This window comes from Amphiprion ocellaris, chromosome 10 (assembly GCF_022539595.1).
Source record: "Amphiprion ocellaris isolate individual 3 ecotype Okinawa chromosome 10, ASM2253959v1, whole genome shotgun sequence".
Classification (NCBI taxonomy): Eukaryota; Metazoa; Chordata; class Actinopteri; family Pomacentridae; genus Amphiprion; species Amphiprion ocellaris.
The window spans coordinates 34,241,401-34,255,880 of NC_072775.1; the positions used below are offsets into that span (position 1 = coordinate 34,241,401).

General features: G+C 38.7%; 3 protein-coding genes across 3 annotated transcripts; 1 reads left to right on the forward strand and 2 right to left on the reverse strand.

The window, feature by feature from the left end:
• Nucleotides 1-3,105: 3,105 nt before the first annotated feature.
• LOC129349843 (zinc finger protein 892-like) lies at nt 3,106-3,925 on the reverse strand. Its single transcript, XM_055014531.1, has one exon. It carries the CDS (start codon nt 3,796-3,798, stop codon nt 3,163-3,165), a length of 636 nt encoding a protein of 211 aa, XP_054870506.1. The 5' UTR covers nt 3,799-3,925; the 3' UTR covers nt 3,106-3,162.
• Nucleotides 3,926-5,805: 1,880 nt separating this feature from the next.
• Nucleotides 5,806-8,293, reverse strand: LOC111568583 (uncharacterized). Its single transcript, XM_023270290.3, has 2 exons — nt 8,065-8,293; nt 5,806-6,344 (listed from the first exon to the last, which is right to left on the reverse strand). Exons 1-2 carry the CDS (start codon nt 8,228-8,230, stop codon nt 5,806-5,808), a joined length of 705 nt encoding a protein of 234 aa, XP_023126058.2. The 5' UTR covers nt 8,231-8,293.
• Nucleotides 8,294-9,657: 1,364 nt separating this feature from the next.
• Nucleotides 9,658-12,767, forward strand: LOC118470304 (zinc finger protein 37-like). Its single transcript, XM_035948211.2, has 2 exons — nt 9,658-9,931; nt 11,509-12,767. Exons 1-2 carry the CDS (start codon nt 9,766-9,768, stop codon nt 12,381-12,383), a joined length of 1,041 nt encoding a protein of 346 aa, XP_035804104.2. The 5' UTR covers nt 9,658-9,765; the 3' UTR covers nt 12,384-12,767.
• Nucleotides 12,768-14,480: the final 1,713 nt, after the last annotated feature.

Consider the following 14,480-nt stretch of genomic DNA (forward strand, 5'->3'; position numbering starts at 1 on the left):
TTATTCTCTGCTGGTGTTCTACTGAACTCACTGATAAACTGGAGGTTGTAGACCAGACTGTGGACCAGAAATGAACTACTGATGCTGTGATTTCAGGGGAAATGTGACTTTATTCATATAATTGTGACTTAATAATCAAAATATTAGATTTTTCAAAAAGATTAATTCTTTTATGTCTGCATTCTCTGTAGTCATGGTAATTCTTTGTGCTCCGGTTGAAGGAAACTGAATTTCTTTTCGGTTCTTGAAGACATTTCATATCACACTGAAGTTTTATTTGACTTGTGGGGAGTTCTAGGTATTTATCCTCACCCTCTGCTCACATGGCTCTGGGAGGCTCTCTACAATCACCTATCAGCCACATAAAATGAAGTCCTGACATTATTCCCCAGGCAGTTTGACAACTGTTCACACATTGAGTCGTGTGAGTCTCTGATTGCTAACAAGCTTTGATTTCTGTGACTCGGGAGTAAAAATAAATACTACAGTTGAAGACACTTGTAGTTTCACTAATCCTTTAATTACAGTTTTTCTCAGTCGCTTTGGTTCATTTCTCAGATGAGAATTGAAATTCTCAAAACTACTTGTTCAATCTTCACATCATTGTGTCACTTGTACACATCAAAAAAGCAGTTTCTCATTTCTTTCAGCAAGTTGCAAATGCTTTGGTTCATCCATGTAATGATTCTGTACAATTCTCTGCTGTTTCCTACATTATCAGCTGCTTCTGTCATGATGATCTAAATGTATTCTAATGGGTCTCTGTTGAATATTCTCACCCTCCACAACATTTAGGCATCAGTTCATCACATCAGTTTTTACATGGAAAATGGTTGAACAAGTTGTCAGAATATGTCAAGGATGTTTCTATATATTTTAATTAGATTTTTTTTCTAAATCTGTCCTGAGTTGGTAAATTTCTCCCAGGTGAATCTTGATTTTCTCTAATGAAGGGTTTTCTGAAATCACTCAAAGACACAAGAGAAGATATTCATGATGTGGATGAGAATTTGTGTCCAACAGACAGTAACAGGAACATCAGGAGGTGTAGGAAGACTGAACTGGAATTCCTGCAGCTGCATGGACAGTTTTCCCTCAGGAGATTGTTCTATGTTCACATTTCTACTTTGTTTTTTCTTTGTGCGATGCAGCTGTTTTCTTTTCTGTATCTCAATGACGTGGTCTGTCAACAAACTACAATACAACAGTAAAAGCATAAATGTGAATCTTGTCCAGTCTCCTGCAATCAATTTCCCACATACACTAAGGTGGAACTTACAATTTACAATAACTGTCATCAAAACTTTATCCCTAGTTTACATCAGAACATCCTCCAGATACTGTTAGAATGACACCATGACTCAGCAATCTGACTGTCTGATCCACACAACGACACAATGACTCGTCATTCTGATCCACTGACATTGACACAGATATTTACTTTGGAGAGATGAACTAAGGATTTTCAGCAAGAGACTGGCTTTTGCAGGGAATCCACGGTGTTTTGCTAATTGTATGAATTGTTTTGAGAAATGTATTTACTGTTTTGCAAATGTGGAGGATGATTCAAGGAATGTACCAAAGCGACTGAGAAAAACCGTAATCTGTTTGAATAAGCAGGATTGAAAAAAAAAGTTCTTTGTGTCAAACTTATTTTTTTCAGTACCAGAAAGTTTATTTCTAAAGCACCTTTTAAAACACGACAATGTTCATCTTTTACAATTAATGCCATTTCGAAAACTGAAACAATCAGAGGTTGATGCAAATCGCAGCGTCCGTACAAATATGAAATCATGTTCTGGACAAATGAGAAAAGACTCCAGAAGCTTGCACTACGAAGCAAGTACAACCTAGCCAGAATATCTTTTTGTTAACTGGATATACTAAACCTTATTACTACAGCAAAGTAAAGCTGTTTATCGACTTGGACAGTCAAACTGGGGTCTCTGAGCTTAGCTTGGAGTGCGTTCAAACACCGATCAGCCACATTCTGACCACTGACAGGTGAAGTGAATGACACTGACTATCTTTTTCTAATGTTCCACTGGGAAACCTTGATTCCTGACAATCATGTGGATGTTTGACACCTATCACCCACCTAAACATTGGAGGTCAAGCAACCCCCCCAAAGCCCTAACCCTTATGGCAACAGCAGTCCTTGATGCCAGTTGCCCTCAGCAGGACAATGAACAACTGCTCAGGAGTGGACCAGGAAGCTGTTCCCCTGGGTTCCACACTCCCCAGATCCAAATCTTATTGAGCATCTGTGGGATGTGCCAGGATAAGCCTGATCTAGGTAGAACCCACCCTGCAACCCACAGAATTCACTGCCACAGGACATCCCTAGAGGTCCTGGTTCCATGGCCCACTGGGTCAGAGGAGTTTTAGCAGCATAAAGACGACCAACACAATATTAGGCAGGAGGTCATAATGTTACGCCTGATCGGTGTAAGAAACGTTGCATTTTTGGCTAAAAAAAAAATTCACACAGACAGGCCAAGAGATGTTTCATTCTCACAAGAACAAACTTATACCAACATGAGGACCTCAGAAATACACAGGAAAAGCCATATAACATACAAAAAACCCCTGCAGACCAAATGCACAATCAATATGCTTATAAATAGCACTGTCTCCATGTTGTGTAGAAGCTGCTTAGAAGTAGATTTCTTATTCCAATGATCGTATAATAAAATTACAGTTGCAGTCCCTTCATGCTACTCATGAAAAAAGTCTAATTCATTAAAAAATACATAATCAAGTAATAAAAATAAAACTATTTTCATGGTGATGTGGAGGATAAAATCAGTAATCTGTATGCCAATCTTCATTCAGTCTCATTCTTGTGGACAGTGGAATACAGAATAAAATATGGCCTTGAAATTGCTACTCTAAAACCTCTTTGGTGTTCAGCATAAGCACCACGGTGACGTACCCACTGTGTTGCAAAGCCAGAGTTTGCCCTGAACTCCAAATCCTGCTTTGTTGTTCAGGCCTCAGTTGACAGAGAGCACTAGAAGGTTTCTCAGTTTCAACAACAGAGTTCAGGTGTGTTCTTTTGAACAAAGTTGAGGTGCGCACACAAACCAAAATGATAGAGGAGAGTTCAAGTGAAAATGCAACGTGTTTTAATAAAAGTCACCATGTACCCAAGCTGACATTTCAGCATTGTGATTTGTCATCTGTGTGAGTTCTCATGTGATTTTTTAGTGTTATTGCATATTGAAATCTTTCCCCACAGGTCTCACAGGGGAAAGGCTTTTCACCTGTGTGAGTTCTCATGTGAGCTGTCAAATGACATTTGTGTCTAAAGGTTTTCTCACATGTTTTACAAGAATAAGGCTTCTCACCTGTGTGGATTAAGGTATGCCTTTTAAATGCTGATGAGTCAGAAAATCTTTTCCCACACATGTTACAAAGGTATGGCTTCTCACCTGTGTGGATTCTCATGTGTGTTTTCAGTGCTGACATGGAACTGAACCTTTTTCTGCAGGCTTTGCAAACGTAAGGCTTCTCCCCTGTGTGGGTTCTTATGTGGGCCAACAAAATCGCATTACTTGAGACGAATTTACCACATATTTTGCAACAATACGGCGCCTCACCTGTGTGGATTGCTGTATGTTTTTTAAATGCTGTCGAGTCAGTAAAGCCTTTTCCACAATAGTTACACGCATACGGTTTTTCAGCCGTGTGGATTAATTTATGCTTTTTAAATGCAGATGAGGCAGAAAATCTTTTTCCACAAATGTTACAAAGGTACGGTTTCTCACCTGTGTGGGTTCTGTGGTGTTTCTTCATTTCTGACCTATACTTAAAGGCTTTTCCACAAACTTCACATTTTACAGACTTTTTCTCTGTGTCAGTATCACAGTGACTTTGTGATATGGGACAGTTGTCTACACTACATCACAATCCTACCTGCAGATAAGGGGAGATGTACTGTTATCCTTAACACAGCTGACTATCACTCAAAGGTCAGCAGCCTCCTATGTGACTCAGCAACTTATGAGACCCTAAAACGAGACCCCACCAACACCTACAAACTCAAAGTGGTTAACTGCCTGCAAAAACTGGAGAAAGGTCAGATCATCGACCGGGCCCTGTACTACAAACTCTATCCAGGCGATGCTATCCCTTGCATATACGGGCTGCCAAAAATTCACAAAGAGGGCGCCCCTCTGAGACCAATTGTAAGCAGCATCAACTCTGTGACATACAACATTGCTAAGTATCTTGCCACCATCCTTTCCCCATTGGTGGGGGACACCCCCCACCACATAAGGAACTCGATGGACTTTACAAACAAGGTCAGAAAAATCAGCTTAGACCCTGAGGAAACTATGGTTTCATATGACGTGACTTCGCTTTTTACTTGCATTCCCACTGGAGATGCAATACAGACAGTAAAGAGAAAACTGTTGCTTGACAACTCTCTGTCTGAGAGGACCAACCTCTCCCCCGAACAGGTGTGTGACCTCCTTAACCTTTGCCTCAGCACCACTTATTTCCAGTACAACAATGGTTTCTACAGGCAAAAACACGGCTGTGCCATGGGATCCCCTGTATCCCCCATTGTAGCTAACCTGTACATGGAAGAAATGGAGATTGTGGCACTGAGAACATTCAGTGGCCACTCCCCGAGGCACTGGTTCAGATATGTGGATGACACATGGGTCACCATCAGGAAGGGTGAGGTCGAACCTTTCACAGAACACCTCAACTCGGTGGATAAAAACATCAAGTTCACAAGAGAGGATGTCCAAGACAACTGTCTGGCGTTTCTAGATTGCGTGGTACGCATTGAAACCAATGGGGAACTCAACATTGAGGTCTACAGAAAACCCACTCACACAGACCAGTACCTCCTGTTTGATTCACACCACCCACTAGAACACAAGTTGGGGGTGATCCGTACCTTAAAGCACAGAGCACAGAACATCCCATCAGAAGCGGATGGAAAAAGAAGGGAACACAAACATATTCACTCTGCTCTTCAAACTTGTGGCTATCCAAACTGGGCTTTTATCAAAACAGCAAAAAAGCGCAGGGAGGATAAGAAAGACGAGGACCACAAAAAGAGAAACAACATTGTCATCCCCTATGTGGCAGGAATTTCAGAGAAACTCAGGAGGATCTTTAACACCCACCAGATCCCAGTACACTTCAAGCCCAGCAACACTCTGAGGCAAAAGCTGGTCCATCCCAAGGACAAAATTCCAAGGGAGAAACAGAGCAATGTGGTGTACGCAGTGCAGTGCAATGAGGAATGCTCTGACCTGTACATTGGAGAGACTAAGCAGCCATTACACAAGCGCATGGCACAACACAGGAGGGCCACGACCACAGGCCAGGACTCAGCAGTCCACCTCCACCTCAAGGAGAAGGGGCACTCCTTTGATGACCACAAGGTGCGCATTCTAGCCAGAGAGGACAGATGGTTTGAGAGAGGGGTAAAAGAAGCCATTCATGTCAAACTAGAACGGCCATCTTTGAACAGAGGAGGGGGCCTCAGACACCACTTGTCTCCCACTTACAACGCCGTTCTTAGAGCCCTCCCAAGGAGGTGCAGCCATCTGTCCCACTTGCAGTCAGGTGACCCCCAACCACCCTCCTAGAGGGCTGGGAGGGGTAACGACCGCCCATCAAAGGCTAACGACTCACATTAACACCTAACGAGTCTGTTGGTTTCGGGTCTTTGTCCACTTGTTTTTGCCACCACCCTCCTGGTGGATAAATATCTGGTACTCCCCACCAGGCTTTCAGAACTGAAGAAGCCTCTTGGATGAGAGGTGAAACGTTTTCGACTCACACGAGGTTAGTCCAGTTGCCATAACTTATGCTTGCTTGAGACTTATCATGACCTGGATGACTGAGAACATCCACAGATTTGTTGTCTACACTGTTACTGTGACTGCTGTTAGTGTCATGTCTATTCTTTGGCTTCAGCTCTACAACTCTAATTGATGCTGCGTTTACACATTTGCTTCCTGCCTGATCTGGGTTCTCACCTACAGAGGAGTTATGAGAGAGAACTTGGTAACTGCATGGTTCTGGTTCACTGTGGTCACTTTCCTCATAAGTAGGAATCACCATACAGATATCAGTCTCCAGCTTTACTACAAGCTGCTCTCCCTCGTGACTGGTGCAGAGTTCCTCCTGTTCCTCTTTAACTTGTAAAGGCTCTGGTTCCACCTGGTCAAGACTGGTGCAGAGTTCTGTCTGTTCTTCTTTAAATAGTGGAGGCTCTTGGTCTTCTTGGTCCCGACTGAAGTTCCAGCTTTGGTTACAATGATGCTGCTCAGTGAGAACCTCCTCCTCCTTACAGACGTGTTGCTGTGGGATGTCTGGATGGACAGTGAGACACATGAAAAAGATGACTAATGTGACAACTGAAAAACATTTTGGTCTGAGCAAATATTTTCTTGTTTAAACCATTAAACCAGATTTCAGTTTACATCTCCAAGATTATAACAACTAAAAAAAAAAAGAAAAACACAATAAAAATTGATTTTCATCATATGTAACCTTGGATCTACCCACTAATTTCTGGCTGTGCATCAGATTCTTTCCCTTGACTACAATAATACCTGCAGCAACACACGGCAGCAGAAAAAATTAATTCAATGTCTACGACATAGAGTCGCAGAAACAATCATTGGCACCCTGAATGTGTCATCTGTTTTATGAAGATTCATGGAGAAAAATAAAAAGTGCATTTTGAGTAAACTTTTAAAGGGGTCAGTCATGTCTTTTGGTTGATGCAACCCAAAGGACCATCTTTGGAAGAGTACTATAGATAAATCTATTCCACACTTGCCCTGATACAGAAAAATAATTAGTGCAAAATCACCAGATAAATGAAGCTTTAATTGGCAAAATTTAAGCATGTGTCACTTTATTTATTTACTCTATAATACACTTCAAACAACCCTTTTTAAAAAAAAAAAAAAAAAAACTAGCAGGTTTAATTAAACCACCTGGCAAGAATTTTTGCTCTAACCAACTTTGAGCATCAGTGTCATAGTTTCATGCATATATACTGTTCAGTTTAATGTCTATGACATAGAATCATAGAAACAATCGTTGGTACTCTGGATGTGTTTCTGTTTTTGATAACCCAAAAGAGAAAACTTTATAAAGTGCATTTCGGGTGAACTTCAAAGTTCGTATCAGCATGTGTGACAGGTGGTTGGTCAGAACAATTATAGACAATGAAAGGATCATTTTATCTACATTTGATACCACGATCAGCTTATACTCATCATTTCTTCCTTTAATATAGTCACAAACACAGCTTTTGGCTGTGAAAGACAGAAACAACATCAGCGTTCATGTTTTATATCATCATGGACAAATCAAACTAATCTGAAGCATTAAGTGCTTGTTTAGGAGTCTTTCAAATTGTACACTGATAGCATTCGGTTGTTGTTCTGTCAGTTTGTACACATGTGATACACCTGAGAGAGAGTTTACCAAAAGTGCACTCTTGAAGTTGACTCCATAATTGATCAGAAAACAGAAAACACATCCAGGCCACGAATGTGTGTTTCCATGACATGAAACCACATATCTATATAGATATTAAAGCTCAGATTTGATTATAGAAAGAAAATGGTGCTGAACAAAAAACTGACTTTGTGTTTCGTGTAACATTGATTTGGCTGCAGTTTTTAACAGAACTCAAATGTGTTGTTTAGCCCTGAAAACTTCACACGTTTATCTGCTGATGAAGTCCTGAGGCTCAGAAACGCTGGAAAAAGTCCATAAACTCTAACGTAGTTCAAGGGTCTGTAACTCTGAAAACATTCATAATATGAAGGCAAAGCTTTGCATGGCTTCAATAAATATACTAAAGTCTTCATACACAAAAAACAAAACAAAAAAACCCCAGTTTATTCTGAGGAGGTCGACCAGGTTGATAATGAGGTGCTGCAGAATGATCTGAGGACTGACTTTCATTTCTGTCTGTGGCACCATAAATAATGCAACTCTGAGCTCTGATTACTGTCCTGCATGAGTCTTATTCATTATTTAGTTCATCCAGACCATCACGGTTTTACATACCTGGTATTTGTAAGGTGATCTGTGGTTTCCAGATGTTATCCAGCAGTCTGCGCTGACGATCGATCTCCTCCTCGTACTGGACGATAGTTTTCTCAAACTCTGTGAATATTTCTTCAGCAGCAGCAGTTAGTCGCTCGTTTATAAAATGTCTCAAAGCTGAAGACATTTTTACTTCAATTACTGACACAATCTCCTGCGACACCAACAACACAACTGTCTCCTAGCTGCATCTACCCGGAAGTAAAGCCGTGACGTTGCTGTCATTGTTTACTTCGAGGCGTCGCCTGGTGGACAAAAACCAGAACTACAGCAAATTTACACTTTCATCCTCTGCCTCATCGATTTACGTGTTTTTACTCCACTAACTTATCAGTTGCTAATACCCACTTATTAATTAATTAATCGTTTTTAGAATCAGCTTTATTATCCAAGTATGAGAATAATTTAACTCCAAGGTTTTCTCTTCTCAAAGTATTTACACTAAATAAAAGAGATGCATTTAAACAAGAGCAACGAGTTATTGGAGGAGATTTGAATAACTTGAACCAAAGTTTGGTGCAAAAATAAATACAGATTTATTGACACTTATATACATGAGATAGGCACAAAGAGAGCAGGTTGTTGGGATAAAAATATTAACAGTGTTCTTCTGAAAAAGTTGTTCTTGTTGTTAAGATAAATAAGCTACAATTTTTATTAATCCCGAAGGAAATTTCTTGTGGCTGATATTGTTCAGAAAAAACTAAATGACATAAGGAAAGGTGTTCCTGAAAAGTAGGAAAGAAAAAGATGTAATACATTAGTGAAGTAAAAACAGTGGATAAAATAAGGCCAGAATAAAAGAGTATAAAGTACATACTGGGAACAATGCTGAGGTAATATCACACATGAAAAGGACAATGAAATATTGCACATTACATTGACAGTGTTGTACATGGAAGATTCGAGATTTTTTATTTGTCATTTGTGCACAAACAGACAGTCTAGGCACATAAAAAAAAAACAATTATTTAAAAAAAAAAATAGAATAAACTCCAATCAAAACAGGAAGTGCCAACATTTCCAAATCAAAACTCTCTATAAGTGCAATAAAAGACCAAATACAGAAATATGATAAATGAATCTGAATGCTACACGGACTTAGTAATGTACTAAAGAGAAATATTGCACATTACACTGAAATGTTACCTCTGAGAAAGGAAAATATGAGATACGGCACATAAAATGAAATGCTAAACATCCTCTGGACATTAAAATTGCACAAACTAATGACGGTAATATTACAAATGATAAAGATATTATTGTTAAGATGTAAATGTACAATATTTTAGCCGTCATCACTAACAGACTGCAGCATGTAAACACATTATTCACTTTCTTTCACTTTTATCATAAATACATTTATTCTTGTTCATGTATTTGTGTATTCTTGCTTTATGCAGAAATGATAGAAATTTTCTAATAAGGTACAAATTGTGTTTTTTAAGAGAGAATAATGTACGCACGGGACAGAAGTGAAGTTCACTATAGTGTGTATATTGTGCTCTGCCGGACCTTCACAGTGTGACACCAGGCGGAAGTAGACAGTGAAAAGGTTCCGGCAGCGTTAGGGCTAAGGTTAGCTTAGCTGATGTGGGGACGTTCTTGAGGACGGTTTTGTTGTTGGTGTCGTAGGTGAATATTTCAGTACTTAAACTAAAAATGTCTTCAACATTTAGACATTTTATAAACGAGCGACTAACTGCTGCTGCTGAAGAAATATTCTCAGAGTTTGAGAAAACCATCGTCCAGTACGAGGAGGAGATCGATCGTCAGCGCAGACTGCTGGATAACATCTGGAAACCACAGATAACACAACACACAGCAGGTTTGTAGAACTGTGATGGTCTGAATGAACTAAATAGTGGATAAACACTCATGTAGGACAATAATCAGAGCTCTGAGTTGCACTGAAACATTTAGCATCAAACAGCTGCTTTAATCTGGGTCACAGTGATTAATCCTCCTGTTGTCCTCATTTACAGCCACCAAAAAATATTGTTTTCTTGTCTGACAAAAATCCAAAAATTCAGCCAAAAAAATCCCCAAATTTCAGAAAATTTGCAAAATCTTCAGGAAGAAAATTCCAACAATTCCTTAAAAGTTTTATTTAAAAAAAATTTGGCAAGAAAATTCTTGTAAATATTTTCAAATAATGAGTAAAAATCTTCCCAAAAAATCCTAAAATTATCTAAAGTGATTCCATATATATCAGTAAACCTTCTGATATTTTCTTTAAGTACATTCACATAAAAATCAAAATCCAGTGAAATTCGCTGGATTTTGGTTGATTTTTTTGTGAATGTTCTGAAGAAACATTTTTAACATTTTTTTTAACCGAAAAATGTTCAAAGATTTCCCCAAAATGTTGAAAATGTGGACATCAGAAGTTTCACTGTGAAAATATATTTTTTCCCCACATTTTCAAACTTTAAAATGGATCAGTTTTTACCCACAGGACGACACGAGGATTAAGTGAAAAAACAATCTCTCTTGCAGCTGATTTTACGTCTCTGCATTATTTCTACTGGTCTGTACCTGAAATATCACCAGTTTAGCTGCTGAAATATCTGTAAAGGACCAAAACAATTGTTAATTAATTGAATTGTTATTATTGCATCAAAATAAGATATTTCAAAGATTCTAGGTCATGGGATGATTGCAAAAGAGACTCATTGTTTAACACAATAAAACCATTCATAAATCATATTATCATACACATACAGTCAAAGTTCTAGATATAAACAAGAATGTTAGACGTAACAAATCATACATACAGTGTTGATGGTAAATGTCATGCACTATAAACTGCAAAAATGTCTTTGGTCACAGTAATGTAATAACGAGACAAAGCCAAAGATGACTTCATCTCGTGTAGCAGAAGTATTTTGGTTTGCTAATGTGTTATTACATTGTTTTACATAGTTATTTGAATGGAAGATAATTCTATTTTTGTCTTGACTCCTTGCTAATTTGTGAGCTTTTGCCTGCTTGTTGGTGTTGAACCTTTATCAGTTTGACCTGTTGGTGTTCTGTGTTATACATGCTTTTTAATCTGTGAGTCTGTTTTTAGGTTAAAAACAGTATTTCTCAGTTTTCCATCCTCTTACTGTTCTGTCATCAGGTTAAATTATGAAACTATTAGCACTGACTTTAAGTGTCACGCTGCTGCTTTAATGCTTTGTACACTGAGCTTTGCCAACAAATGTCGGAACCCAAGAGCGACACACTGGTGCACTCAAATAATTTACTGAGTTTCACAATTAAATTATACTTGCATTAGTGAGTGACACGTTTGCACAGTAGGACCCTGTTGATGGTTCAAACTAGAAATTTTCTGTTCAGAGGTGTGTTTTCCTACTATCTTAATAATTATGTTTTTCTTGTGCATCTTTGTCCATCCAGATCTCCCACAGCAACATGTGTATAAGGAGGAGGAAGTTCTCGCTTCCCAGCAGCTCTGTAATCTGGAGAAGAACTCCAGTCTGGACCTGGACGACCAAGAGCATCTGCAGATGAAAGAGGAACAGGAGGAACTCTGCACTGGTCTGGACCTGGAGGACCCACAGCCTTCACAAATTAAAGAGGAGCAGGAGGAACTCCGTACCAGTCAGGAGGGAGAGCAGCTCGTACTGAAACGAGAGATTGATGAGAGTCGTCAACACAGTGACCTGCCCTCCTCTCATTACTGTCCTGTAGATGAAGCTCCAGGTCAGGATGGAAGGAAGCTCATAGACTCAGGATCAACCAGAAATGCAGAGCCAAACCCAGATAAGAGATCTCACAGAAACAACAGTCACAGCAACACGGTAGACGACTCTCCTGTATCTGAGAGTCGGTGTAAAACTGATACACAATGTGACGTCTGTGGAAAAATTTTTAAAGACAAGTACCAAATGAAAAGGCATCAGAGAATTCACACAGGTGTGAAACCATACGCTTGCAACTTTTGTGGGAAAAGATTCTGTCAGATATCATCAGTTAAATATCACATAAGAATCCACACAGGTGAGAAGCCACATTCTTGCGACACATGTGGCAAAAGTTTCAGAACTAGTGATGGTTTGACCGTCCACAGGAGGACTCACACGGGTGAGAGACCATATTCCTGTAAAACATGTGGCAAACGTTTCACTCAGAATGGTAGTTTGTCTGCTCATATGAGTATTCACACAGGCCAGAAGAAGTATTCTTGTAGGGTATGTGGAAAAAATTTTACTAAAAGTGGTAATTTAAATATGCACATGAGAACTCACACAGGCGAGAGGTCATGGTCCTGAAACCTCTTGAAAATACTTGTAAGAATAGCTGTAGGTTACAAGTAGATCTTTCAGAGTTGACTCACCCTCAGACTGTGCTTCAGCAATGATCCTGGGAATGAAATCAGGTTTCCATCTGTGGCAGCCTCCAGAATCCGTGTCAGGTTGTCAGACTGTCCAGTGCTGAGTTACACTGTAGGTGGCGTAGTACAACAGATTTTTTCTGAAGTTTGTTCTTGTCCTTCACCAACTGTCACTGAACTACTGTGATCCTGAAGAAATATTAAAAACCTTAAGAATAGTTCTGAATAGTTCCAACCAAAACTACCTGACAGCAGATTCCTTCCCTTCTCATAATCTGTAAATTGACTAAAAATGACACATAAAAATGTCTGCTGAACCATGTGATTGTGTTTATTTGTTGGTTATTGTTTCATGTACTGAACAATATTGAGTAAAATTCAGGTGCTTTTTCAAAGAAGTTCTGTGTTTTCAGTGAAATTATGTTTGCTGCCAAAACTTGTACAGTGAATGAACTGTGAATCTGTTTCTAGGTGGTTGAATGAAGTCTTCTAGTTGGATAGAAGGCAGTTTAAAGTGTATTTTGTAGCCAAAACATTGCACCACTTATTTTTTTCAGTACCAGAGCAAGTGAGAAATATTCCTGTCAGTAGTACTTTTCCAACGATTGTCATTAGAGTCATTTCATATTAAGTCAACCAAATGATTTGACCGTTTAAACTTTCACTGGTGAATTATCAGAACACAGAAACACATCCAGGGTATTAATGATTGTTTCTGTCTCTGTGTCATAAACATTAAACTGCTACAGGTTTGCAGTTGAACCTATGATATGTTCCGTAATATTGATGCTCAAAGTTCGTAATAGAAGAAATTGTGCTGAACACAAAGGAGATTTTAGTTTTACATTCTGACCCTTGGATTGGATGTAAAACTGATCTGGTTGCAGTTTTTAATGGATCTCAGATGTGTTTTTGAGAACTTCATGTATTGATCTGCTGTACTGATGAAGTTAAGAGGCTCAGTAATGCTGGAATAATTCATGTAAGTCTGTAAATATTCATCATATGAAGGTTTATTAAATATTCTAAAGTTATTGTACATTAACAATCAGCTGAGGGTAACAGTGTTAGGAATTAGAATTTCATTATTACCAGTTATTCATTTGCAGAGGTTTCCGATGCAAGATCTCAGAATTAAGTATTATTAGACAATGCTAAAGTTCGCTTCTGACTTAAGGAAAAAATTAAGGGGAAATGGACAAACAGTGCTGAGTGACTGTTTTTCTGTTTATCACATTTTAATGATATAAAACTGAGTCAGACTTACCAGGTAAACCCTTTTTCAAATTTGTGAAGCATTTCTTTGTAAAGACGCAAAGAAATAAAGATCTCACTACTTATTTTTGCATCTAAACCTCATTAGACCAGATACTCTACATAAAGATGGGTAAAATTTCCTAGAGAGACTCAACACATTCATCTTCTATTTTCAGATTAAATAAATGGGCACCAAAACTGTTATTATCTATGTATCATTGAAAAAAAACTGAGTTAAGGCACCGTTAAAAGCAGTATATCCAGTATCGTGTAAGTTTGAGTATTCCTCCAAAGTACCTACTTAGCACTTTATTTTACAATCTGATTTAACTTGAAAAAACTTCAAATGTCCACATGTAGGTTTTCATTTCTATACCTCTTAAAAAATTTGTGCAGAAAAAAATGTTCTTGAAATAATGAAATCTGAACCTTTGATGCTTGTGAAACACTGGATGATGAAGGATTTTCATACATGCTGGTCGATGCAGCGGCTGCTTCTATTTACATCTATTAGCTTGAGTTGTCAAAGATCAGAGTTGACTGCATGTTAATCTGTCGTCTAATGATGCTGCTGGCATTTAATTGAAGATGAGTCGTTCCAGCCTTGACATTGCAACGTGTGCATGTGCAGTAATGGCGTCGTATTGAGCCCAATGTGAACCATTTTAAATCAAACGTGTTGCAACTTTTATTTTTTGTTGCTTGATACCAAATAATTCTCATTTTCTGTGACTGGTCTGGTAGAGAAGTGTGTCTGATAGAACACCATTTACTGCAA

Bases quoted from the DNA above. Each gene is read 5' to 3' on its own strand.
- LOC129349843 (XM_055014531.1), bottom strand. From the start codon at position 3,798: ATGAAGAAACACCACAGAACCCACACAGGTGAGAAACCGTACCTTTGT.
- LOC118470304 (XM_035948211.2), top strand. From the start codon at position 9,766: ATGTCTTCAACATTTAGACATTTTATAAACGAGCGACTAACTGCTGCT. The intron at 9,932-11,508 runs GTTTGTAGAACT...TTGTCCATCCAG, and splicing joins GATAACACAACACACAGCAG to ATCTCCCACAGCAACATGTG.
- LOC111568583 (XM_023270290.3), bottom strand. From the start codon at position 8,230: ATGTCTTCAGCTTTGAGACATTTTATAAACGAGCGACTAACTGCTGCT. The intron at 6,345-8,064 runs GTATGTAAAACC...CTGTCCATCCAG, and splicing joins GATCACCTTACAAATACCAG to ACATCCCACAGCAACACGTC.